The sequence below is a fragment of the Aspergillus wentii genome (genome assembly GCF_001890725.1).
Source record: "Aspergillus wentii DTO 134E9 unplaced genomic scaffold ASPWEscaffold_1, whole genome shotgun sequence".
Lineage (NCBI taxonomy): Eukaryota > Fungi > Ascomycota > Eurotiomycetes > Eurotiales > Aspergillaceae > Aspergillus > Aspergillus wentii.
Window position 1 is genome coordinate 1,026,655 of NW_024467832.1, and position 26,092 is coordinate 1,052,746.

General features: G+C 49.0%; 9 protein-coding genes across 9 annotated transcripts; 6 read left to right on the forward strand and 3 right to left on the reverse strand.

The window, feature by feature from the left end:
* The first annotated feature begins 109 nt into the window (after positions 1–109).
* ASPWEDRAFT_33761 (alpha,alpha-trehalase) lies at positions 110–3,178 on the forward strand. Its single transcript, XM_040833855.1, has 5 exons — positions 110–413; positions 476–548; positions 613–734; positions 796–2,537; positions 2,589–3,178. The coding sequence occupies exons 1-5, from the start codon at positions 288–290 to the stop codon at positions 2,737–2,739; spliced, it is 2,214 nt and encodes a 737-aa protein (XP_040694059.1). The 5' UTR covers positions 110–287; the 3' UTR covers positions 2,740–3,178.
* A 1,462-nt stretch (positions 3,179–4,640) lies between these two features.
* On the forward strand, positions 4,641–6,924 carry ASPWEDRAFT_33766 (isocitrate lyase 1). The gene is made up of 5 exons (XM_040833856.1): positions 4,641–5,069; positions 5,130–5,285; positions 5,351–5,693; positions 5,744–6,296; positions 6,356–6,924. The coding sequence occupies exons 1-5, from the start codon at positions 4,866–4,868 to the stop codon at positions 6,714–6,716; spliced, it is 1,617 nt and encodes a 538-aa protein (XP_040694060.1). The 5' UTR covers positions 4,641–4,865; the 3' UTR covers positions 6,717–6,924.
* Positions 6,925–7,649: 725 nt separating this feature from the next.
* ASPWEDRAFT_166457 (hexadecenal dehydrogenase) lies at positions 7,650–9,397 on the forward strand (the record flags this gene model as incomplete). The annotated part of the gene is made up of 4 exons (XM_040829994.1): positions 7,650–7,795; positions 7,863–8,093; positions 8,165–8,964; positions 9,030–9,397. The coding sequence occupies 4 exons, from the start codon at positions 7,650–7,652 to the stop codon at positions 9,395–9,397; spliced, it is 1,545 nt and encodes a 514-aa protein (XP_040694061.1).
* A 793-nt stretch (positions 9,398–10,190) lies between these two features.
* ASPWEDRAFT_22572 (putative AP-3 adaptor complex subunit mu) lies at positions 10,191–12,075 on the reverse strand (the record flags this gene model as incomplete). The annotated part of the gene is made up of 2 exons (XM_040832352.1): positions 10,191–11,967; positions 12,032–12,075. 2 exons carry the CDS (start codon positions 12,073–12,075, stop codon positions 10,191–10,193), a joined length of 1,821 nt encoding a protein of 606 aa, XP_040694062.1.
* A 270-nt stretch (positions 12,076–12,345) lies between these two features.
* On the forward strand, positions 12,346–12,687 carry ASPWEDRAFT_166459 (uncharacterized protein; the record flags this gene model as incomplete). Its single annotated transcript, XM_040829995.1, has 2 exons — positions 12,346–12,451; positions 12,506–12,687. 2 exons carry the CDS (start codon positions 12,346–12,348, stop codon positions 12,685–12,687), a joined length of 288 nt encoding a protein of 95 aa, XP_040694063.1.
* A 114-nt stretch (positions 12,688–12,801) lies between these two features.
* Positions 12,802–14,266, reverse strand: ASPWEDRAFT_206891 (uncharacterized protein). Its single transcript, XM_040832282.1, has one exon. The coding sequence runs from the start codon at positions 13,899–13,901 to the stop codon at positions 13,095–13,097; it is 807 nt and encodes a 268-aa protein (XP_040694064.1). The 5' UTR covers positions 13,902–14,266; the 3' UTR covers positions 12,802–13,094.
* A 97-nt stretch (positions 14,267–14,363) lies between these two features.
* Positions 14,364–18,387, forward strand: ASPWEDRAFT_123241 (putative SNF2 family helicase/ATPase). Its single transcript, XM_040829174.1, has 4 exons — positions 14,364–14,739; positions 14,829–14,972; positions 15,039–17,999; positions 18,064–18,387. Exons 1-4 carry the CDS (start codon positions 14,632–14,634, stop codon positions 18,175–18,177), a joined length of 3,327 nt encoding a protein of 1,108 aa, XP_040694065.1. The 5' UTR covers positions 14,364–14,631; the 3' UTR covers positions 18,178–18,387.
* A 224-nt stretch (positions 18,388–18,611) lies between these two features.
* On the reverse strand, positions 18,612–20,419 carry ASPWEDRAFT_33773 (uncharacterized protein). Its single transcript, XM_040833858.1, has one exon. The coding sequence runs from the start codon at positions 20,318–20,320 to the stop codon at positions 18,722–18,724; it is 1,599 nt and encodes a 532-aa protein (XP_040694066.1). The 5' UTR covers positions 20,321–20,419; the 3' UTR covers positions 18,612–18,721.
* A 143-nt stretch (positions 20,420–20,562) lies between these two features.
* ASPWEDRAFT_33774 (putative chromatin remodeling complex subunit (Chd3)) lies at positions 20,563–25,885 on the forward strand. Its single transcript, XM_040833859.1, has 2 exons — positions 20,563–21,122; positions 21,203–25,885. Exons 1-2 carry the CDS (start codon positions 20,790–20,792, stop codon positions 25,487–25,489), a joined length of 4,620 nt encoding a protein of 1,539 aa, XP_040694067.1. The 5' UTR covers positions 20,563–20,789; the 3' UTR covers positions 25,490–25,885.
* The last annotated feature ends 207 nt before the right edge of the window (positions 25,886–26,092 follow it).

Below are 26,092 nucleotides of genomic sequence, written 5' to 3' on the forward strand. Positions count from 1 at the left end.
TTGCATCTGTGGTAACCGCACGGGAGTGTGGCCAATAGATAATTCGCGTGGTGCGCCATCTTTCTTTGTGCACTCACCTCTTTTTTGCTTCTACTTAAAACCTTCCAGTGCTCGACCCCTCGAGTTGCGATTAAAATCTGAGATAATCCCAGCTGGTACCTCCCACCAAAAAAACAGTCTTATCTCTGCATTTAGCCAGAGGCCCTCGATCTAGCCCGCTGAATTTAGCCGTTTCGTCGTATTCGCCCACGATCGATCCCCCTCACTCACCGACTGTCGATTAGACGATGAGCTCGTCAAACGCCCAGCACAAACGGACGGGCTCTATCGACCCCTTTTCCATCCCGGAGATCTACTATGGGGAGGAGGACTCGGCCTCGCGGATCAACCGCCGCAGACGTGCCTTTTCAACGGTATGTACCCAAAGTGGGTGGTTTGAGATAAGGCACAACCAGCTAAGCTTCTCGTACGATAGAGCCTCAATACATTTAACCAGGATGATATCAAGGACTACCTAGGAAAGATTCCTCTGAGAAGGGGCAGTCATGGTACGTATTTCAGAAAACAGGTGATTCTATGAGGGGCATGATGACTGACGCACATGGCCAACAGATGAGGTTCCGGCCCAACCCCGAAAGTTCCTTATCGATGTCGATGCGACACTTCATAGCTTGCTGGAGAGGGAGGACACTGATAGAAACCATCAGATTACAATTGAGGATGTGGGACCAAAGGTGCGTCGAGGGTTCATTGCCTAGGGACAAGTCGTTTCGGATGGACGCTGATAAGAACTAGACACTTTCCGTCGGAACCGCAGCGTCATCGGGTCACAACAAGTTCGATGTACGAGGCACATACATGCTCTCCAATCTCCTACAGGAACTTACCGTTGCGAAAGACTACGGCCGGAAGCATGTCATTCTGGACGAAGCTCGTCTGAGTGAAAATCCTGTTTCACGTCTCTCCCGTCTCATCAAGCTCTCATTTTGGGATGCCCTGACCAGAAGGATTGATGCTTCTAATATCGAGGTTGCGGGCAAAGACCCCAAGGATTGGACTGATGACCCACGACCTCGTATCTACGTTCCGAGGGGTGCCCCTGAACAGTTCGAGTACTACACCGAAATTGCCAAATCACAGCCCAAGCTTCGCTTGGATGTGCAATGGCTAGACGCTGAGATTACTCCAGAGTATGTGAAAAATCTTAACGGCAAGCCAGGTCTTCTGGCTTTGGCGATGCAAAAGAAGCTCAATGAGACCACGATGAAAACCGAACTTATCGGTGTGCCATTTGTCGTTCCCGGAGGTCGGTTTAACGAGCTTTACGGATGGGATAGCTACATGGAATCCCTGGGCTTGATTGTCAGCAACCGGGTTGACCTAGCCAAGGCCATGGTGATCAACTTTTGCTTCTGCATCAAGCATTACGGGAAGATCCTGAATGCCAACCGGTCCTACTACCTAACACGCTCTCAGCCGCCATTTTTGACCGATATGGCTTTGCGTGTATATGACCGAATCAAGAATGAGCCGGACTCTTTGGAATTCCTCCGAAACGCGACTCTCGCAGCCATCAAGGAGTACTATAGCGTGTGGACCGCAGCTCCACGGTTTGACCAAGGGACTGGCTTTTCGAGATACTGCCCAGAAGGAATGGGTGTGCCTCCAGAGACTGAACCAAGTCACTTCACTCACATTCTAAACCCGTATGCCGAAAAGCATGGCATGTCGTTCAAGGAGTTTGTCGACGCCTATAACGATAGAAGAGTGGTAGAGCCAGAGCTTGACGACTATTTTGCACACGATAGATCCGTCCGAGAATCTGGCCACGATACAAGCTACCGTCTCGAGAAAATCTGTGCAGACCTCGCCACGGTTGATCTCAACTCGCTTCTGTACAAGTATGAGGTGGATATTGCTAGGATCATTCGCACCTTCTTCAAAGATAGGCTAGATATTCCTCCTGAGTTCCGAACGGCGACAACCAAGGATGTCCAATTTGAGTCATCGTCCGTATGGGACCGTCGGGCTAGAAGAAGGAAGATGAGAATGGACACACACATGTGGGATGAGGAAAGAGGAATGTATTTCGACTACAACATGGCCAAGAAGCAGCGCTCGACATATGAAAGTGCAACCACCTTCTGGGCGATGTGGGCAGGACTTGCTACTCCACAACAAGCTGCTGAGATGGTAAAGAGGGCGCTCCCTCGATTCGAAGCCTATGGCGGCCTCGTGTCCGGAACGGAGGAGTCCCGAGGAGCTATTGGGTTGGATAGGCCCAACCGACAGTGGGATTTCCCGTATGGATGGGCGCCTCAGCAGATGCTCGCCTGGACCGGATTCCTGCGCTACGGTTATCAGGAAGAGGCTGAACGCTTGGCGTACAAGTGGCTGTATATGATCACCAAAGCCTTTGTGGACTTCAACGGAGTCGTGGTCGAGAAGTATGACGTTACACGGCCGATTGATCCTCACCGCGTTGACGCAGAATACGGCAACCAAGGTGTTGACTTCAAGGGTGTTGCTCGAGAAGGGTAAGATATCAATCTATGGGTGTCAGTTCTCTTTGCTAACTTTGACTGCAGGTTCGGCTGGGTTAATGCCAGCTATGTGTATGGCCTGGAGATTCTCAATGCACACATGAGACGTGCCCTTGGAGCCATTACCCCGTACGAGACATACAGCAATGCAATTGCAGCGCAGGATGCCAAACGCGATGCAATCCTTGATCTGTAGAGGCAGCACTTCATTGGAATATGTGAATTGGATTTAAACGAGTTGAGAAATTCTGAATGATAGCATTTGAAGCATGTTTTACTTGAGATGGATTTGGTTAAAAATGGTGGAGAAAAGCACATGGAGCTGACAGGTTTGATATTTAGTCTTTTTTGAAATTTGTTCTTGAATATTGACATCACTTTGATATACTGAAAGAAGAGTGAAAATCAACACATACTGTCTAAAATGGTACATGGAAATTTGATAGCCCACTCCCACTACCTACATACCTCAGGGGATATATAGATAGCAAAAAATACATCAAATACAACCTCCAGAAAGCAGAAGTCATAAGAGTCCCGATTCCTATTCAAGATGACTTGTCTAGCGCCAAATATGCATTCATTCCCGACCCGACCTATCATCGCCTTCATCAACCACCTTACCCCCCATTTCGGCCAACATCCGAATATCGGTGATATAGACCCATACACACCCCAGGCAGACATGATTACGGGCAGAACATGTAGGAGAAAAGCTGACGACGAGCATCGAAGATACTGACGATGATTATCGAGACATCGACAATAATACGGGTTGAACGAATATCAGGCTCCTTAATTTCCCGAGCGCGTTCTCGTCTGCGAATACAGTCAACTAAGGTACCTCACTACAGCCATGGATACAGGAATACAAGCATGCAATAATACCAGAAAGCAGGAATAATACAATAACTAATAGAATTAGTAGTGGGATAGCCAAGGTATCTGTCTGATCTAATGGTATCCGTAGTAAGATGAGAAGAAAGACGATCAGAGTAAGGTGACGGGGTAGCTTGTGATTGGCTGGTGAACTGCCGAGGTTGACGATGGTTAGGTAAGATAGTATTACTTTGTTACATTAGGTTATATCCAAGGAATTCCAGTTGATAGATGGAAGTATTATTTGTACTGGGTTAGATTGCATGTGCAAGTCACTTGTGATGCTATGCAATATGATATACTGCAGTATCTTCAGTGGGACTACTCAATACGGATGATCTTGTGACAAGTTTTTTATATATCTACTTAATATGTCTCTTGCATGTGCCATTGAGTCTATATACATTCAGCTTCATCAGATGAGTTCATATTGAATCAATCTGTAACAGAAGGCGTAAAATACTGAATGTGGGGATGGATAAAGGGTCTTGACATCCATGCAGACTTGATGGAAGTACGTTCAACCGACTCTGAGTTTCAACCCATTTTCTTGGGAGAAGGGGTGAATGTTAATTAGAAGAGAAGCGATATCATGCATACCTATATTACTCTTGGGAATGACAAAGGATTCAAATCTGCATTGTCATTCGAATGTAGACATGGGATTTATGGCATATGACAGCACATGAAAGTGAGGATTACTGGTTTCGGACAGACCTGGTGTATTGTCACGTATTGTCACACCCGTTGAAGCACATGTCGACGTCATCTGTTTCCACAGCTTCAACTTTACTTTCTTTTCGTTTTTTCTTTCTTTTTGCTTGATGGGTTGGAAAGGAAGATAGATATTGATTTCAAAAGAATTGAATGGATATCTCTAGACTGTCCAGATAATTCAAACAGATTACCATCAAGTACTAGGTACTAACTACTATATCTGTGGCAAGGAGGTGCGGGTAGGATCCGCCTGCCCATTAGACCGAGGATCATCTCGAGTCTCGATCCTCTCTTCCGAACCGCCTGTGAACTCCAAACGGTCTCTGTATGGGACAAGGTAAAGTTGTGGTACCCGAAAAGTGCAGCAACCAGACACAAACCCCCGCGGATCAGAGCTGCTGTTCGGGGCATCTTGGTGGCCCTTGTTCAATCTTGTCCCGCTGAGCCGAACGTTTACCGACCAAGAGTCATACCTTCTGACGCATTTGCTATGGCGATGGCGGCTTGCGAAAAGGTAATAAGTACCCTGGTTGTTGGCTTGTGATTGAAACCTTTTTTTTTCTTTTCATTCCTTGAATTGTTTTTTTCTTTCTCTCCTCTCCTCTCCTGTATCCTTCTCTTTCTTATTCATTTCATCTTGTGGTGTATAGATATACATTTCACGTATCCCTCCTACTGTTGTATATTATTCGAATTGAATTCAATTCTTGATTCTTCATTGTCACAATGGGTTTCTTTGAAGAAGAAGACAAGCAGTTCTTGGATGATGTCAAGGCTGTCAACGCCTGGTGGCAAGATTCGAGATGGAGATACACCAAGCGCCCTTATACCGCTGAGCAGATCGTGGCCAAGCGTGGAAACTTGACGATTGACTACCCTTCCAATGTACAGAGCAAGAAGCTCTGGGGTATTGTGGAGAACAACTTCAAGGTATGTCAGCTCAGATCACAGACGAAGAGAGAAAACACCACTCACATTTATCTTGTATAGAACAAAGTTCCTAGCTTCACCTATGGCTGCCTCGAACCCACAATGATCACCCAGATGGCCAAATACCTTGACACCGTCTATGTCTCTGGCTGGCAGAGTTCTTCTACGGCCTCCTCGACCGATGAGCCTTCCCCTGATCTTGCGGATTACCCTATGGTGAGTCCGCAATACATATACCTACCTCGGCTATAGTTGGCTTGGATGCTAACAAGAGTTTCCAGAACACCGTGCCCAACAAGGTCAACCAGCTTTTCATGGCCCAGCTGTTCCACGACCGGAAACAGCGTGAGGAGCGCGTCACAACCCCCAAGGCGCAGCGTGGAAATGTCGCCAACGTTGACTACCTGCGACCTATCGTTGCCGACGCAGACACCGGTCACGGTGGTCTGACAGCTGTCATGAAACTGACCAAGCTGTTCATCGAGCGTGGTGCAGCTGGTATTCACATTGAGGACCAGGCCCCTGGTACTAAGAAGTGTGGCCACATGGCCGGAAAGGTTCTGGTCCCTATCAGCGAGCACATCAACCGACTGGTTGCCATCCGTGCTCAGGCTGACATCATGGGTGAGTCGATTCAGAAAGAAATGGTGTTGACAGTAACTAACTGCACCAAGGCACTGATCTCCTGGCCATTGCCCGAACCGACTCTGAAGCCGCTACCCTCATCACCTCTACCATTGACCACCGCGACCATGCCTTCATTGTTGGCTCCACTAACCCTGGCATTCAGCCCCTTAATGACCTGATGGTCGCCGCTGAGCGTTCTGGCAAGAACGGAGCTGAGCTCCAAGCCATTGAAGACCAGTGGACCGCTCAAGCTGGCTTGAAGCTCTTTAGCGATGCTGTCATTGACGCCATCAACAAGGGCGTGCACGTCAACAAGAAGGCCCTCATCGATGACTACCTGAAGGCCTCCAAGGGCAAGAGCAACAGCGAATCCCGAGCCATTGCCAAGGGCATCACCGGCATTGACATCTACTGGGACTGGGACGCTGCCCGTACCCGCGAGGGCTACTACCGTTACCAGGGTGGTACCCAGTGTGCCGTTAACCGTGCCGTTGCCTATGCGCCATTTGCTGATTTGATTTGGATGGAGAGCAAGCTTCCTGACTACAACCAAGCCAAGGAGTTTGCCGACGGTGTCCACGCCGTGTGGCCTGAGCAAAAGTGAGTTGTTTCCTGTCCTTCACGTGGTAATGAGTCAGTGCTAACCAGACATTCTTTAGGTTGGCTTATAACTTGTCGCCATCTTTCAACTGGAAGAAGGCCATGCCTCGCGATGAGCAGGAGACCTACATCAAGCGACTGGGTGCCCTGGGCTACTGCTGGCAGTTCATCACCCTGGCCGGTCTGCACACAACGGCGCTCATCTCAGACAAGTTTGCCAAGGCGTATGCAAAGCAGGGCATGCGGGCGTACGGCGAATTGGTTCAAGAGCCGGAAATGGCGGAAGGCGTCGACGTGGTGACACACCAGAAATGGAGTGGTGCCAACTACGTGGATAACCTCCTGAAGATGGTCTCAGGAGGTGTTAGCAGTACCGCAGCCATGGGCAAGGGTGTGACGGAAGACCAGTTCAAGCCGTAGGCTTGAGTTGGATAGTAGTGAAGTCGAAATGAGGGTCTTTGGAGTTTTTGATTTGTTTCCTTTTATGATGTTTTGGATAGCTTCATTCCCTTTTCCTTGATGGAAAAGAAAACACCTGGCATTAGTGATATCAACAGCAATGTATATTGTATATTTCGAATTTTATTTTTCTGAGTTATGAGCAATTTTAAGTACTCCATAATGGATGCCATAATGCCATACTAATTAGAAGGGCTGGGAGCACCTTTTGATCGGTTAAATATAACTCTCCGACGGGCCCATCGCAAGATCCGGACGAAAAGGACGAATGGAGCATCATTTGCGAGAAGACCCGTCGATCGATGGAGCTGACAAATTAAAGGGGTCTATTTTCGAGGATTAAATAAAGATTTGGACTGCAGATCATTTGATTTTGGCAGAGCTGAACAGTGTCCAGAGAGGGCTGGAGATGAGACGACAACCAGGATCAACGTTGGATCTGGTTCGTCCGCGAGGGCCTAATAGGACGAGCGCAAGAGACCCCAGTGAATGATGCAATGGTGATACTGTGTAACGATGGTGGATTGTGCCGCGGTTCAAAAGTTGCGAGATGAGGGGAAGAAGAAGATCACTTTTGGAGAGGAAAAGGAGAGGCAGAGCGAGACCGAGAGCGGCGCATGTGCTTCAGCTCCACTCGGGGTGCAGTTGGTTATATTGGCCGGGTCTCGTCTTTTGTCTTTAATTTATTTTCTACTGTTATACTGTCTGTTATTCTACAGTTATAATTATATATTTCTAATTTTGCTGTTTCTATTGCCAATCGAACCGTTTATTAACGCTGGCCATTCCTTGCATGACGTACGGTGCTTGAACAGCTTCACGCGCCGATCTCGACGGATTCCTGCATCATCCCTCTTTCCCTTCACGGTCTTGACCTCCTGATTAAACTTCAAAATGGGAGCCACCGACATTCCAAGCATTCAATTTACTCCGATCGAGGAGATCCAGCAGCGATCCTCCACCCTCCAGAAGACCTTTGAAGAGCACCGCACACGCGACGTCGAGTTCCGACTGGTCCAGCTCCGCAAGCTCTACTGGGCGTAAGCTCTCCTCCCCCAGAGCCCACAATCATTTGGCGCATGTGTTGTTAACATTGTTTTCTACTAGAATCAAGGACAATGAAGATAAAATCGCCCACGCCCTGCACCTCGACTTGGGAAAGCCCCTCTTCGAGACCGAGATCGCCGAGTGTGGCTGGTTGAAGAACGACATCGTCTTTGTGTCCCGAAACTTGCATAAATGGGCCAAGGATGAGAAGGCTGAAGATATCGATCTCACTTTTAAGTTTATGAGCCCTAAAATCAGAAAGGATCCCCTGGGACGTGTTTTGGTTATCGGGTATGTTGATTCGAGTCCCCGCAATCTACTCGCATGATTGATTGTGTTGCTAATGGTGGGGTTTCAAACAGCGCATTCAACTATCCTTTCCAGTTGACCCTTGGCCCCGTCATTGGTGCCATCGCCGGTGGCAATACAGTCGCTATCAAGCCTAGTGAAAACGCCCCCAATAGCGCCGTCGTCATCCAGCAGCTCGTCGAGGCTTCCCTCGACCCCTCGTGTTATACTGTCATCCAGGGAGGTGTCCCCGAGACACAGGCTTTGCTTGCAGAGCGATGGGATAAGATCTTCTTCACTGGTGGTGCCACCGTCGGACGTATCATCGCCAAAGCCGCGGCTCCTCACCTCACCCCGGTCGTGTTGGAACTGGGTGGAATTAACCCAGCCATCATCACTAAGACTGCCAACCCCAGATTGGTTGCACGTCGGTTGTTGTGGGGTAAATTGATGAACGCGGGTCAGATCTGCACATCGCAGAACTACTTGCTGGTGGACCGACAGGTTCTGCCCGCCGTCATTGAGGAGTTCAAGAAGGCCTACAAGGAGTTCTACCCGGAAGGTGCCAAGTCATCTCCGGACTACTCTCGCATTGTCAATGTGGCTTCTTTCCACAAGCTCAAGGGCATGATTGATAACTCCAAGGGCAAGATTCTACTTGGAGGTACCATGGATGAAAAGGAGCTTTTCATCGAGCCCACATTAGTTCAAGTCGATGATGTTGATGACTCGATGTTGGTGCAGGAGAGCTTTGGTCCCCTGATTCCTATTCTCCCCGTGAACGATGCCGAAGAAGCTGTCAGAATCGCCAATGGAATTCAGAGCACACCTTTGGGTGTCTACCCATTCGGCTCCAAGGCTGACACCGATAAAAGTAAGCTACACTGCTATTTCCTTGTTTCATTCAAGTGAAACTGACTGAAACCTTCCCAAATTTAGTTCTTGCAACCACTCGTTCCGGTGGCGCTTCGGTTAACGATGCTGCTTTGCACATTCCTACTCTTCCATTTGGTGGTGTTGGTGAAAGTGGCTACGGTGCCTACAGAGGAAGAGCCAGTTTTGAGACATTCGTGCACCGTCGCCCGATCACGACAAGCCCAAGCTGGGTTGAATCTTTCCTTGCTATCAGATACCCTCCTTATGCCGGCAAGCTGAACAAGTTCAAGGCTGCTAGCACTCTTGTGCCCGACTTCGACCGGGACGGAAACAAGCTTACCTTTGGCTGGTTGCGTACCATTCTGACCCTTGGTGGAGGAACTGCGAAGGCTGGCGCCGGCAGGGCTGCCGTGGTTGCTGCTGGTAAGTGACTTATTTTTTTGACTCTGCCTTGCAAAAAAACACCCACTTTTTCGTTTCTTTCCTTCAATCAACATTATACTCTACCCCTACCACCACCGTCGTTTCTACTTCAGTCTTCTTACTGTCCGTACCCCTCGTCAGACCAGCAAGATGAACCCAGTTCACGAACGGATGTCCCGCCCAAGACCACATGAAGCAAATACTCCCGCCTCTTTACTGACGATTAATCCGCTGTCAATGATTTACCCTTTGATGTTTTTGTTTTTGATGATTTTACTTCTTGGATACCCTTCTTATCACCCCCTTTTTACAAACTATCATTTCACTTTCGATGGATCTTATAATTAATACCGCTTTTTTGCGCATAATAGTGGCCTATTTCGTCATGCAATTTCTCGAACGCCGATCTGCGAAGCTGTGATCTGTGTCAAATCAGTCTTTAATAAATAATAATCGGCGAATTCGAGCTCGTGGATTACTGAAAATATACTTTTTGAATCTCTTTTTTATATGCCCCCAAGAATGCTATATTGATTGATCTGCTGTGAATTTGGAAGCGAAGGAAGCCTAGGTTTGTTTTTGGATTGCTTTTGATATTTAAAATTGGTAGCTAGGAGACGAAAATCAAGTAACTATTGTTTTTTCTCGTCGACAAGCAATTTTTTATTCGGTGTTGGTTATATAGAAAGAGTTGTTTTCTTCATTATTCGTATCATGTCCGGTCAGTAATCAGGACAGACGACCATATACATCGTAGTTATTATTATCATCCAAATGTCGGAGAAGATAACGTCAATGATGTCAACATCTTCTCTCCACTCCCCTCCGACTCAGACACAGATACTTGACACCCTTGAACGGTTTTACGCCCTCTCCAAGACCCCGACTCCGTCTCGGATCGATGTTCAGACTATCGACCTTGATACCCGAGGGCAGCCACCCTCGCACGGAAAATGAAACAGATGCAGAGTTAGGCATAAGGCTCGCATTGAGCTGTGATTTGGTTTTCTTGGCAGGTGTGTGGAAGATGGAGAAGGATTCGGACGGCTCCGATGTGGGCTGGGGTTGAGATTGGGGCGGAGCAGGACTTTGTGGTTTGGAGGCATCAGGGGATGAGCGTGGTCGGTCGGGATCAGCTGAGGCGCTAGACTTGGGGACCTTCTTGACTTTCTTGACCTTCTTCTTGGTTTTGCGTTTTGAGGGGCCGGGGTTGGCCATGTCGGATGGTTGGTAGGATGCGTTATCGTCGTAGTAACCTTGTAGCAGATTAGCGTTGGCGTCCGCATCCTCGGCGCCGTCGTCAAAATCGTCGTCTACGCTGGGGTATCCAACGACGGTACAGCGGAGGGTTGCGGTCCCAGAGACAGTTCCAGCGTCTTTTGTTGGCACTCGCCACTCGAGAAAGTCGTTTCCAGGCGAGAAAAGGGCCTCGCCTCGGCTGGCTTTCATGTCGGTGATATTTCGAACCGATTGGGGAATAGGCACTGTGACTACGACTTCTTCCAAAACTGGCGACGAGGAATTTCCGCTTCCTCCGCCGAGGAACGAAGGAGTCGATGTGCCAGAAGCGTTCCGCCCAACCCCCGGTCGGGCAGGGGGCGGGAAGCCGGGGAAGTTGGTGTTGAGAGTTAATCGGACCTCAAAGTCAGAGCCCGTCGTCCCCAGGGACTTTCGCATGTCCACAATGGCAGGGAGAAACACCTTCTCCATATGAGTGGGCGACTCGTCGAGATCGGGGTCAATAGGAAGAAGATCGACCTCATATCCTGCAAGGATAAAACGACCATCTGGAGGTACGAAGCTCAGTTCTCCCGGTCGTTCCCTCCACCTAGCAAGTCGGACGCAAGGGTGAAACACAGGCAACTCAATCTTTCGAGCGATGGCTTGCTGGCCACCAGGAGTAACGAGGGAGAGAAGCAAATCGGGTACACCAGAGATCTTAGCCGTGAAAGCAATAGTCCCTGATACCAAAGCGGACAGCAACCGTCCTGACGGTGCGATTGTGACGGACAAGGATTCGATGATATCGACGTATAGTTCGTTGGAAGTATGCCTTACTCCAGCCTTCCTCCAAGGAATCGCAGGGCCCTGGGCTATACTAGCAGATGATAGTCCTTGTTTCAACGGATTCGGAGGCCCCATGGTGGGTGAGGACGTCCCAGGTAACCCTACACCTCCTAGCAACTTGTCCATCCACCCGGGCATCTCCACGGCCTCTTGCAGCGCATTAGGCTCAGTATTACATACGATGCCTGCATCGCACATCTCATGGAGCAGTTGTGCGACTACATCGTAGTTCGCCTGCAGTTTGGATGAGAGCAACGGCGCTCCGACAAAGTCCTCGAGCACATCGACGACCCGGTGTAAGAATTCCAGCACGAGAAGCGGTTCCGTATCAACCTCTGACACAGCAAGAAAGAGCAAATTTGACTGGACGATAGAGTACACCGTTACCGGTGGCGAAGCGCTGGGGAGATAGAGGAGTGAAGGGCGCGGGGCTGGATGGGCGTTGTAGAGGGGCAAGATGGACGCCGCGGAGGGCGGACGGGAGCGATAGACATGCTCTACAAGAGGGTTGCTGAAGATCCGCGCGAATTAGCATTATTCCAATGATATATTGAGACCCTGTAGGATGGGCGCACTTGAATTCATCATATATGTAGAGGGCATCAATCTCGCCGCTCATGGTGCCGATCTTCCTGCCTGCTTGGCTGTTGTTCTTCGGGGAAAAGAGCTCAGCTGCTATGTATGGCGTTGACGCTCGATTAGCACCCTGTTCTGCCGCCGATTCCCGCCTTGGCGCGGATTTCCATCATGGGTTGGGATGAAGCCCAAGAAGCTACCTACATCATCTCTTAGTATTATTATTATTGATTCTCAGGGGCTCTTCTTGGGTATTTCTCTCTCGATACCCAATCTCAGACTATATTCATCAAAATATCCAGGAGATAATCAAATGGCTTCCCCCAATGAGAGCAAGGCCTGGGAGCTCCAATCGAAAGATGCCAAACGTTCACTAGCAGAAGATTCCTATGATGACTGTACTTCTTGCAGAGTGACAGGTAGTTGATTCCTGATTATCCATGCATTCCTGGCTCTAATATGTCTCTGCTTAGGATCTGCCGCATTCATTGGCCTGGGCGTGTACAGCTACTACACGGGCATGAAGAATTTACGGATGCAAGAGAAGACAATCATGCAGAGCGCAACGAAATACAAGATGGGCTCGCGACAGCTGGGCATCGCAACCATCTCCGCGACGTTGGTTGGAATGGGACTGTGGAGAGCATTCAATTGATCCCTGGACAGGGACTTCGTTTCACGAAGTTGTACAGTATTTGGAATGTTACCATGTTGGAATAAAAAGCGAGGGAATGATTTGTACCGAGTTAGTTTGATATGATTTATACGCTCCAAGTAAATATAAAATAAACAGCCACACCGGGTATCACCTTATCTGATGTCCTCTATATGTTTGATGGTTATAACAAAGGGAAATACATGAATAATAATGGGGGAGAAAACGAAGAGATAAAGAAGGATAAGAGAACAGAAAAATAGAAGCAGAAAACAAATAAACCAGAAACCATATGCGATACTCCCTCGAATGCACCTGGGAAACAGAATTCAAAAAAAAATGCCAATAAACCGCTGCGTGACCATAAGAATATAAGATTCGTCCCATCGTCGACATCAAATTATTCTCTAGGTAAAGCGGCCGCGTTTACCACCCCCAAACATATCCCGATTCCCTAGTCCTGATAAGTCGAAAAAGTCAGGAACGGTGAGCTTTCTCTTCGAGCCCAGCCCTACGGACGGTTCTCGTGTGGAGGGTCGTGGAGTCGGTCGTGACAGGTTGTTGTTGCGGTTTTGTTGTCGGGAGTTTCGGGGCAGAACTGATACACTGACAGGGGCACCATCCTGAGAGGACACTGTCGAAGCATCGGAGGGGTGCATGTCAACATCTTGTTCCTGGAACTGCGGGAATGATGGTGCTGCGCTGAAGGTGAAAACTGCCGGTCTGTCAAAAGCGTTGGTGTCGTTGGCTTGAGGTTGCGGGGGCGGCGAGGGCTGCTGCTGCTGGGGGGCGACTGGCTCTTCCTTGGGCGGCGATGCCTGCTTGGTCGGTTGACGGATGGCTTCCGGTTCAGGTTGCTCTTTGCGTGTAGTAACCGGAGTAGCACTTCGAGCCCGCTTGTCAACATCCCCGCGCTCATCATCATCGCTGCCAGGAGCACCTGTTCCATCGCTCCTTTGGGTTGCCCATTGCCGAACCTTCCAGCCCTCTCCGTCGCCTAATCCCAGGTCCTCTTTGTCCAGAAACTGAAGTAGATCCTCAATGGCTTCTTGGTAGCCCGCTTGCTTGGCTTGGGCCTGTTCACACACAGCATTCTTGTAGAGGTTGGTCACAGACAGGGCGGCGGCCTTAAACTGTTGTAAAAGCTGTTCAGGTGGCTGCGGGCGAGGGGTAGAGCTAGGTAGAGAAGTGTTCAGCGATCTCATGGAGTCCATGGTTGTGGCGCTGCAAGAAAAGCAGCTCTTGTCGAAGTAAAATGACAAAAGCCTCGTTGGAGTCACTCGGAGGGAGGGGAGGTGAACCGTGCTTCGTTGAAACAGGAGTTAAAATAAAGACGAAAAGGAATAAAGAAATGATAACCAAATAATACAGCAGAAAGACGCAAAGGCCGAGTAGCCCGACAAAAAAGCAAAAACCCCAGAGGAAAAGGGGGAGATGTTGAGGGGTAGAGGAACAAAGCGTGGTGATGCTGCTGGATGATGCTTGCTTTGGTGCAGATGATCTTTCTTTCTTTCTGCACCAGTGCACCTTTGGCCCGGTAACGTGACCCACCGCGGGGAAACTCCTCTTCCGCTCCTTGCTGACTCACTTCTGACTCAGACTCGCCCTCGCGCTTCCCACCCAATCAGCGCGTGCCGTGGCCGCGCTTCCTCCGTCGAAATTCCATTTGCCTTCCCGGCGCGACGAGCAGCCAGACCTGCGGTTCTTCGTTCAACGTCGTTTGAATTGCACCTCTTCGCAATTCAATTCCAGCCCCCGTTCCTCACGATACGGAACGCCTCATCTTTTAAGCCTAATCTAAGCCGTGGGGGGTCTTTTCTTCTTTTACACCTTCCTCTATTCTCCCTTCTTCTCCGCGTTTGGTTCTAGTGGAACCCTGTCGGGTCGTGTTCGGTCTTTTGTATAACAACACAAATACTTGCGCTTGGAGCGCTGAGGACGGATATGGCGCCTCACTCCGACACTCCGTCTCAGGCGGATACTCCCATGACCGATGCACATGAAGAACCTGTCACATCAGTGCCCGTGGACAGTGCCGACGCTCAAATGACGGTAGGTGACTCTGGTTGCGCGCATAAACACCTATGTTGAAGCTTGATCGACTGCGGGGCTCAGCAATAAAAACTAACTTTTAATATTAGGATTCCGATACGAATCCTAACACAACGGCAAGCAGCGTTGCAGGCGACGCTTCACCATTTGATGGCCGCAAGCGAAGGACGGAAGCTTTCCATTTGAGAAAAAGTATCCTGGGCAAAAAGCATGGCCGTTTGGATGAGTCAAAGGTAAGATAGGACGAGTTCAATTTAAATTCGCTGGGATTAATAGCTTACAATCAATCGCAACCATAGGAAGATGATTCGATCCGGAGATTTCGTTACCTTCTTGGTCTGACTGATTTATTCCGGCATTTCATTGAAACGAACCCTAATCCCCAGATCAAAGAGATAATGGCCGAAATCGACCGGCAAAATGCTGAGGAAGCGAGAGCCAAGAAGAAGGGCTCTGCCCGTTCAGGTGGCGCCGGTGGTGAAAGACGTCGCAGGACAGAACAAGAGGAAGATGCAGAACTCCTGGACGATGAGAAGAGTGGTGGCGAAACCAATACTGTTTTCCGCGATACCCCACCATTTGTCAAGGGTGAAATGCGTGATTATCAAATTGCAGGACTTAACTGGCTTGTCTCGCTCCATGAGAATGGTATTTCGGGTATCCTGGCAGATGAGATGGGTCTGGGTAAGACTCTACAGACCATCTCTTTCCTTGGATACCTGCGGCACGTCTGCGACATAACTGGACCCCACCTCGTCGCTGTTCCTAAGTCCACCCTCGATAACTGGAAGCGGGAATTCGAAAAGTGGACCCCAGAAGTCAATGTCCTTGTCCTCCAAGGAAACAAGGATGAGCGCCATCAACTGATCAACGAACGGCTGCTCGATGAGGACTTCGATGTTTGCATTACCAGTTACGAAATGGTGCTGCGGGAAAAATCTCATCTCAAAAAGTTTGCCTGGGAATATATTATAATCGACGAAGCTCATCGCATTAAAAACGAGGAATCGTCCCTTGCTCAAATCATTCGTGTTTTCAACTCACGAAATCGGTTGCTGATCACCGGTACCCCGCTGCAGAACAACCTCCACGAGCTTTGGGCCCTTCTGAACTTCCTTCTACCCGATGTCTTCGGCGACTCAGAGGCTTTCGACCAGTGGTTCTCTGGCCAGGACTCCGATCAGGACACCGTTGTGCAGCAGTTGCATCGTGTATTACGGCCTTTCCTGCTTCGTCGTGTCAAGAGTGATGTTGAAAAAAGTTTGCTTCCCAAAAAGGAAGTCAATCTTTATGTACCGATGTCACAGATGCAGGTGAAATGGTATCAGAAAATCCTGGAAAAAGACATTGATGCGGTCAATGGGGCCGCTGGAAAACGAGAGTCAAAGACTCGTCTTTTGAACATTGTTATGCAGCTCCGCAAATGTTGCAATCACCCTTATCTTTTCGAAGGCGCTGAACCTGGTCCTCCGTATACCACTGATGAGCATCTTGTCGACAATGCCGGAAAGATGGCGATTCTCGACAAGATTCTGAAGCGTATGAAGGCACAGGGAAGCCGGGTGCTTATCTTCTCCCAAATGAGCCGTGTTCTTGACATTCTGGAGGATTACTGTGTATTCAGGGACTACAACTACTGCCGTATCGATGGCACAACAGCCCATGAGGATCGTATTGCCGCTATCGATGATTATAACAAGCCAGACTCTGACAAGTTTGTCTTCCTTCTCACCACGAGAGCAGGAGGTCTTGGTATCAACTTGACATCTGCAGATATTGTCGTGCTCTACGACAGTGATTGGAACCCCCAGGCTGACCTCCAGGCCATGGACCGTGCTCATCGTATTGGTCAGACAAAGCAAGTGGTGGTTTTCAGGTTCGTCACCGAGAGCGCCATTGAAGAAAAGGTTTTGGAACGCGCAGCTCAAAAGCTACGATTGGATCAGCTGGTCATTCAACAAGGTCGCGCTCAGCAACAAACAAAGAACGCTGCGTCCAAGGATGAGCTACTTGGTATGATTCAGCACGGTGCTGCCAAGGTTTTCAGCGATGGATCAACCGCAACTATGCCAAGTGACAAGATGTCAGAAGATGACATCGACGCCATTCTGCGCAAGGGTGAGGAAAGAACCGCAGAATTGAACAAGAAATACGAGAAGCTGGGTATCGATGATCTCCAGAAATTCACCTCTGAAAGCGCCTACGAGTGGAATGGCCAGGACTTCACCGCACCCAAGAAAGACATTGGTGTCAACTGGATCAACCCGGCGAAGCGTGAACGAAAGGAGCAGTTCTATTCTATCGACAAGTACTATCGTCAGGCTTTGGCCACTGGTGGAAGAACAGCAGACCCCAAGCCTAAGGTTCCCCGTGCACCTAAGCAGATCGCTATCCACGACTGGCAATTTTTCCCACCAGGTCTTCAAGAACTCCAGGAGAAAGAGACCGCTTATTTCCATAAGGAGATTGGCTACAAGGCCGTTCTTCCAGATGGCCCCGAAGAAGAGCTTAGTGAACGCGAAGCTGAGCGCGACTTGGAGCAACAGGAAATCGACAATGCGGTGCCTTTGACGGAAGATGAACAGGCTGAAAAGGCAAAGATGTCCGAAGAGGGATTTTCCACATGGAACCGTCGGGATTTCCAGCAATTCGTCAATGGATCAGCCAAGTTCGGACGCACTGACTACAAAGGCATTTCCACGGAAGTGGATAGCAAAGAGCCTGACGAAGTCGAAGAGTATGCTGACATTTTTTGGAAACGATACACGGAAATTCAAGATTACCCTAAATACATCCGTGTCATCGAACAGGGTGAGGAGAAGTTGCGGAAGATGAACCATCAACGCAAAATGCTCCGTAAGAAGATGGAGATGTACCGTGTTCCTCTCCAACAACTTAAAATCAACTACACAGTGTCTACGACAAACAAGAAGGTATACACAGAAGAGGAAGACCGATTCCTATTGGTGATGCTCGACAGGTATGGTGTTGATGGCGAGGGCCTGTATGAAAGGATCCGCGATGAGATCCGCGAGTCTCCCCTCTTCCGCTTCGACTGGTTCTTCCTCAGTCGAACTCCAGTTGAAATTGGCCGTCGGTGCACCACGCTGCTGAACACGGTCGCGAAGGAGTTCGAGACCGGAGACAGTAAAACGAATGGGGAGCCTGGAAAGGGCCGCGGTCGTGACCGTGACGAGGAGGATGTCGAGAATGATGATTCTGGGGCGCCGGCCAAGAAGAAGAACAAGAATGGCGCAGTGGTAAGTCGCACATCCCCTATCTTATTTTTGGAGCGAATACAGGTTCTAACATCAAACCCAATAGAACAAGCAGGTCAAAGCTGTGAAGGGTGGCAGCAAAGCCAATTCCACGTCGACATCACGGGCAGGCAGTGTCTCCTCCAACCCCGCGCCCAAATCAAAGAGCCGAAAGAAATGATATCTCTAATATCGGATGACTTCTGTCTGATTGACTGGATTTGTCCTTATGACCGTTCTGTGTAGTTTGCTTGGGTGGGTATTCATTCGACCCTGAAAGGGTGTGTTTTGGTCCTTGTATTCTTGTTGTTGGTCTGGCGTTGGCAGATAGATGTTATTACTCGCAGTCTTCTTTATTTCATGTAACACAATATACTGTCAACTGAGTGGCATGTCAAGGAGTGTATACAAAAGCAATGAAATGGCGTCGCTACAATTTTAACAAAATGAACTTGCTAGCATTAATTTATTCTCTATAACCAGTCGCTGATGGTATATTATATCTTAGACAACGGGCCATTTTAACTTATTGGTTCATCAGGTTCGGTGTGCCTTGGAATAGTATAACAGCCGGTTGAAGCACCTGGTTACAATAGTCCTACTTGCTTGAAATGGAGAGCGTCACTTGTTATTGCCCAAAATCTGAAATGCCCATATTATATGCAACTACTGTACAAGTAAATGTGTTATATTACAGCTCGTTCACCACCAGCCAGTCTTTCCTCTCACCAGACGCGTTCGCTCTGCGGCATTTCAGACACAGCAAGCGGAACCCGTAGGAACATCTCCATGAGCAAAGCTGCGGCAACACTCACATTGAGACTGTCAACTCGGGCTGGGTCAGATGCAACACCCAAGGTGGGACTGAGTCTGGCTCCCGGGATGCTGACGATCGAATCAGCCAGCGCTTTGATGTGTGAGCTCAGACCAGAACTTTCGCTTCCCATCATGATGACACTGGGTGCCTGAGTCAGGAGGTTGTAGTTGATATCGCCAGGATTCGTGATATTACTATCGCCGTTCGACAAGGGGTCGATATATTTCGAGCCAGGACCGGGGGCATCGGCTGCGTAAAATCGCCACCCGTTGGCCTTGGACTGTTGAATGAATGTAGTTTCATTGTTGACCTGGAGGAGAGTCATGTTCTCCGCAGCACCCGCGGAGGCTTTGATTGTCACTGGGGATAGAGGCGCTGAGTTTCGGCCAGCGAAGACAATGGCGTCGATCCCAAGATAGTATGCGGAGCGAATGATCGCACCCATGTTGCCAGTATCGACAATTCCATCGAGCAGTAGAGTGACTGGGTATCTCTTCCGCTCCTGAGCATGCAGGCTGTTGATCGAGACACGATCATTCATACCATTCACTACTGCCTCTTCCCGTGACTGAGGAGCCAATTCCACCCGGAAATCGGATTCATCGAGAGATGAGACCGTATGGAAACTTCTGACTGGCAGCTGAGGTAAAGGAGATGCCTCGAGAATACAACCGTTGTGTGGTCGTCCAGCACTCATTTTGTCCAGTAGTCGGTCCCAGCCCGCAAATGCCATTTTCACTTTGATGTTCTTGGACAGCGCAAGTTTGCGAAGTGCAACCTTTGCAGCACTGAGCTCCTCCCCGGCACCCTGGTATATATACAGTTTGTATAGCTGACGTCTGCTGCAACGCATCGCCGCCTCAACAGCACTAGTTCCATAAATGAACTCCGAAGCGGGCGTGGTGTATGGGATCGAGTCAGGAACCCGAACGTTGTCCTTCACCCGCTCTGGGATTGTGTCCGTGAAGCGATGGTGTCTTGGTGTTTCAGCTCGACCAGCGTTACGCTTTGTCCGATATTCGACATCTTCCGGGGGCAGAGCATGACCTTTGCGAGGCTCAGACTGGTATCTCGTTTCCCTGCTCTGATAGCTCGGTTTCCGGTCATTTTGATACTCTCGAGGCTCGGACTGATATCTCGACGGCCTTTCTTTGCCCTGGAAGTTCGATATCCGAGAGGTTTGGTGCTCCCGAGGCAATCCACGGAAGTTGCCTGTTCTGATAAACTCATCCTCGTCGAATTCGCGTTCTCTCCGCCATGACTCGCCGTATTTTTTTGGATTGTTTTGGGGCCTGTTAGGTCTTGAATCCCGTTGACGACGGTCATCATAAGAAGATTCTCGCGGTTTCGAATAAGAGTTGTCACCGTCTCTTGCATTGGATTTGCGAATACCACGACTGATGGCCGAGTTGAGGGAAGCATATCGCGCGGTGATCAGGTGCGTAGATGAAGCTTTAGATGGCCGAAGATATGTCCACAAAGGACTGAAGGGGGCACGCAAAGGCATTGCAGTAGCCGGATGGTACAGTCAGGAAGATGCTGTCTGTTCGAATATAATACTATTGATCCTAGAGATGCATAATCTTTCAGCAACCTTTCATCACCACAATTCAATCACGATGAGGTTTTTTCCCTCTGTCCAGATCGCCGATAAGATAAGGCGCGGCATCAACATTTCTCCGGCTTTCTTCGCGTGCAGCACCGCGTCTGGATCGCCGCAATATTACGTTTTTGGGAGTGTTGCCCAGGGGGAGAGAGAGACAAAAGTGAATGGGATCTGTCAATCTATCGGAGGATCAGGTATCCAGAAAGGCGATGGCTTCTTTCACCCTGATTCTCCCCTTTACCTGATTCTTTCCTGTCTTTCCTTTGTCTCCTTTCTTCTTTAACTTTAATATCAGAGATTCCCCTTCCTTGTTCTGTCGCGCGTTCCTTGTCCAACTAGGTGTACTCTCATTTCGAACTAATTAACAACGATGGACCGAGACCAAATTATGTCTAATGGAGATGACTTGGTAACTGATCTTTTGGCCCAATTCACGGGATACACCGGGCCAGCGAAAACTACGGCGACTGCAGAACCCAACGGCGAGCCTCAGCCTACATCTCAACCAGCTGTTACCCCTCCTCCTCAAGCCCAGGCCCAATCCAAATTATATATGGCCTCGGTCGAAGTCCCCGGTATCGCCAGCTATGAGGAATATGAGTTCATCCCTGGGCATTTTGATGTCCGTCGTGTCATCAGTGAAATATCGGATGCGGATAGATTTTTATATAAGATAGAGTTGCGGAGTGGTGAGGTTGAAACAGTATGCCCTCACATTTGAACTTGGCTTTGTGTCACTTGCTACTCATATACTGATATCTTGTCACTTCACTTCACTTCCAGGTTTCGTCGTCACGCCTTCAGAGTCTCAACAACGGTTTGAACGCTTTACAACACTTTCGGGAGTCGGGCAATGATGACATGGACTTGGAATATACAGGAGGTCGCAGACTTCGCCACAGACAATCTTACAGTTACATCGCAGAATCTTCGGCTCGACCTTCCTCCCCCGCTACCGAAGAGGAGTCTGTCTCTAGCTCTCGGTCCCGCGGAATGAGGAGGTCTCGGCGTTCTACTCGGGGTCAACATCAGTTCACAGATTTTTTCGGAGGATTGAGCAGTGATGATGATATTGTGCGCTCGGAGAGGTCTCTCTCCAGCGACGATGTCATTGCGTCGTCCAATGCGACTTCGAGAAGACGCCGGTTGAGGAGGGGCGTCAAACAAAAGCGCTCATCAAAAGCCTCTGACGACACAGACAGTGAATATGCTGGGACTAAAGGCACTCGATTTTCGACTCGGAGTAGAAGAACTGCCAGGAAGAACCTCCGCGAAAGGCTTGAAGATGAAATTTCGGAACATGAAGGGTCGGCCAAAGAAACCAAATTCTATGGGGCAAAAGAAATATTCCACAAAATTCCTTCAAACGACCCATTCAGACTCCGGCATCGAGCTGCTTGTGATGTTTGTGATATCAATGGGGACGACTCAGCCAAAGGCCCGTTGGTTTTCTGTCAAGGTTGCACGTCTTCTTATCACCAGGCTTGTCTAGGACCGCGGGGAGCCCGAGATCATCTTGTTACCAAAATATCAGATGACCAATTCATTCTTCAATGCCGTCGTTGCATTGGGGTTGCCCAGACAAAGGACCGCCTATGTCCCCATCAGGGCTGCTGTGCCGGATGCAATGGCAAAGGCCCAATGGCTAAACCTCTCAGAGAAAGGTTGACACCACGCCAAGAGCAGCAGCTTCGTCAAGACAACGATGGGAAAGATCCCATCACCTCTGTAGACATGGCCCAAGTAAACAATATTAATAATCTTCTCTTCAGATGCAATGCTTGCAACAGAGGATTCCATCTCGAACATTTACCCCCAATGTTCGACAATGAATCTGAAGACGTCTCTTCGCAAAGATTCGATGAATACTCGCTTAACTGGCAGTGTCATGATTGCTCCTCAGCCCCTGCAGAAATTGGTTCCATGGTTGCATGGCGTCCTGTTAACCCTGAGAAACTTGGCTCTAGCCACGCCGACGAGCTAAAGGAAAACAACAAGGAATATCTCATCAGGTGGAAAGAAAAATCCTATTTTCATACGGCATGGATGCATGGGAGCTGGGTTTGGGGGGTCGCCCCTTCTGCGATGCGAAGGGCCTTTTTCAGGTCAAACAAGAACTTCAAGCCAAACATGACTTCCGAGGAGGCAATTCCCGAAGACTATTTGCGTGTGGACATTGTATTTGACGTTGAGTACTCGGATTCAAAAGATTCAAATAGTTCACATAAGCGCGCGCGTGAAACTGATATTGCGCGAGTGGACAAGGTAAAGAAAATGTTTGTCAAATTTAAAGGTCTGTCTTATGAGGAGGCTGTATGGGATTCGCCCCCAGATCCAAGCAACATAGAACGATGGAACGATTTCAAGGCAGCCTATAAGGACTGGGTTTGGCGTGATTATGTCCATACACCAAACCAAGACACTCTCAAAAAGCATCTTTCCCATGTCCGGAAACAGAACTTCAAGACAAAGGTAGTCCGAGATACACAACCTGATATTGTGACTGGCGGGCAGATCATGGAATACCAGAAGGATGGCTTAAACTGGCTTTACTACAGATGGTTCAAACAGCAGAATGCTATTCTTGCAGACGAAATGGGCCTTGGCAAAACCATCCAAGTTATCGGTCTGTTTGCAGCATTGATTCAGTACCATAAATGCTGGCCCTTTCTTGTCGTCGTGCCCAACTCAACCTGTCCAAATTGGCGAAAGGAAATCAAGACATGGGTCCCGTCAATCCGAGTTGTCACGTATTATGGAACCTCTGCCTCTCGAAAGCTGGCCCAGGATTATGAAATGTTCACCGGGGATGACCCTAGCCTCAGGTGTCATGTGGTCATCACATCCTATGAAGCAATGTCTGACGATTCGTCTCGGAAGGTCCTTTCCAAAATTCCTTGGGCTGGTCTTGTTGTCGACGAAGGACAACGTTTGAAGAACGACAAAAGTCAGCTCTATGAATCGCTCTCGAAGATCAAGTTCCCTTTCAAACTTCTTCTCACGGGTACACCGCTACAAAACAATGTTCGAGAACTCTTCAATCTCCTCCAGTTTTGCGATCGAACAAAGAATGCCGAAAATCTAGAGGCTGAATACGGCGAATTAACCAAAGAGAACATCCCGGAACTACATGATATGATTCGGCCATTCTTTTTGCGCCGTACCAAAGCTCAGGTTCTCACTTTCCTCCCTCCAATGGTGCAGATCATTGTTCCGGTGTCCATGTCTGTGGTACAGAAGAAGCTGTACAAATCAATTCTGGCCAAGAACCCGCTGCTCATCAAGGCTATCTTCCAGAGATCTGGTGACAAGGACAACGGAAAATCAGTAGAACGGCATAATCTTAATAACATCTTGATGCAGCTACGCAAATGTCTATGCCACCCTTTTATCTACAGCAGAGAGATCGAAGAGCGTACATCTGATGCTGCGGAGTCGCACCGGCATCTACTTGAGGCAGCTGGGAAACTTCAATTGCTTCAATTGATGCTACCAAAGCTTCAGCAGCGCGGTCACCGAGTTTTGATTTTCAGTCAGTTCATCGACAATTTGGACATAATGGAGGATTTCCTTGACGGGATGGGAATCCTACATCGTCGCCTTGACGGAAATATGTCCTCATTAGAGAAGCAAAAGCGGATAGAGGAGTACAATGCAGAGGGCTCTCCTTATTTTGCATTTCTTCTGTCAACCAGATCAGGTGGTGTTGGAATCAACTTGGCTACTGCCGATACGGTCATCATCATGGATCCAGACTTCAACCCACACCAAGATATGCAGGCATTATCCCGCGCCCACCGCATTGGACAGAAGAACAAGGTTCTTGTGTTCCAACTTATGACCCGCGGCAGTGCAGAGGAAAAAATCATGCAGATTGGCAAAAAGAAGATGGTCCTTGATCATGTGCTCATTGATCGTATGGATGCGGAGGAAGATGATGGGCGAGATCTCGAATCAATCCTGCGCCATGGAGCTCAAGCATTGTTTGATGATGATGACTCTGGAGATGTCCACTACGATTCTGAGTCGGTGGACAAGCTTCTTGACCGAAGTCAGGTAGAGCAAGCAACAAATTCCGATGACAAGAACAAGCCAGAAAATCAGTTCAGCTTTGCTCGGGTATGGGCGAATGACAATCAGAATCTGGATGGTCAATTGCCAGATGCGGAAGAGGAAGAGGGCACTCCCAGCGATACTGTCTGGGAGAAGATTCTTCAAGAGCGTGAGCAGGCCGCAATTGAGGAAGCGAGGAAGAAGCAGGAAACTCTTGGACGTGGTAAAAGAAAGCGGACTACTGTCGACTACAGCCATGCTGTTGATATATCACCTGCGAAACCTCAACGCCAGGCCGACAGTGACGTGGAATTCAAAAGTGACGAAGCGGCTGCAGAATCAAGCAGCGATAGCGACCCTGAGATGGAACTTGATGAACCCGAGCGGCTCCCCAAGAAGAGAGAGGTTACGTCGTTCAAGCGCGTCGAGCCTGATTTGGGCCCTGTTGTGTCCAACGGTTCGGGTTTGGACGGCCACATAGATTCACCACCCTGTGTGGCCTGCAACATGAATCATCCCCTGGGGTACTGTCGCTTGAAAATAGCTGGCGTCGAACATTGCGGGCTCTGCGGGATTGCACATTTCGGATTCTCCCGTACCTGTCCGCATCTCAGATCTGAGACGCAAGTGGTTCGGATGCTGGAGGCTTTGAAGCAAAGCAATGAATCGCCCGACGTGGTCAAGGAAGCCAAAAGATATCTGACTGGAGTAAAGGGCAGTATCGCCCAGCGCAAGCGAAAGCTAGCTTCTAGGGCTGCCGTAGCTGGCAGTAGTCCTGTTGCTAGTTCAAGCAGTGGTATACCCAATCACGCCATGTCCGGTGCCCTTCCCATTCCTAGCACCAGTGCTGTTGCTTCCTCAGGGTCACCAATAGTCGACCTGACTGGCCCCCGAACAACTGGGACTACCCTCTTTCCGCTCGTGCCACGGTCTGGACGTACTTCACAGCAATCTCGACGTGGTGCATACCTAGGAGGATACTCTTCTAGACCCTCACCATCTGGCCAAAATCGTTAGGTTTTAGTCCAGGTGGGACTTGTTTGGTTTCCTAACAAGCGAACGAAGCATTATAATTTTTGGTGTTGAATTCATTTCCTGGCTGGGGGAGTTTCTTTTCTGATGTGTTCTCTCGACACGACATGTAATTAGCTATCTTCTTGCCGTGATTAGAACGGACCGCTTTTTACACATATTTAGAATAATTTCAAAAAAGCAACGTGAAGATCACAATCACTGTTTTGCTCAGCGTAGGCATTTATCCATTATGCGATTTCACCAAGCGGGGGTGACAGCGAAGGGAGGGCCACGTTCAAGGTAACAGACAAACGAATCAACCAGATACTTGCTGTTGGGGGTGGAATCTCATTTGATTGACGAGCGACGTTCTGCTAAGATCAGGGCGTTATCCCGAACCGAAGCTGGCTTTTGCGTGTTGGGATAGATACATGGCATCTTGTCAACGTGACTTGAGGATCGACATCTAAACACTAGGATATTGAATATTGTTAGCTTGCATGCTTGAAGATAGGTCTCATTCTGAATAATAAGGATATCACCTGGCGTGGGAGATGGCTCAGATAGTATCCTCCTAGTCGTCAATAATCAGTAGGGTTCATGCTG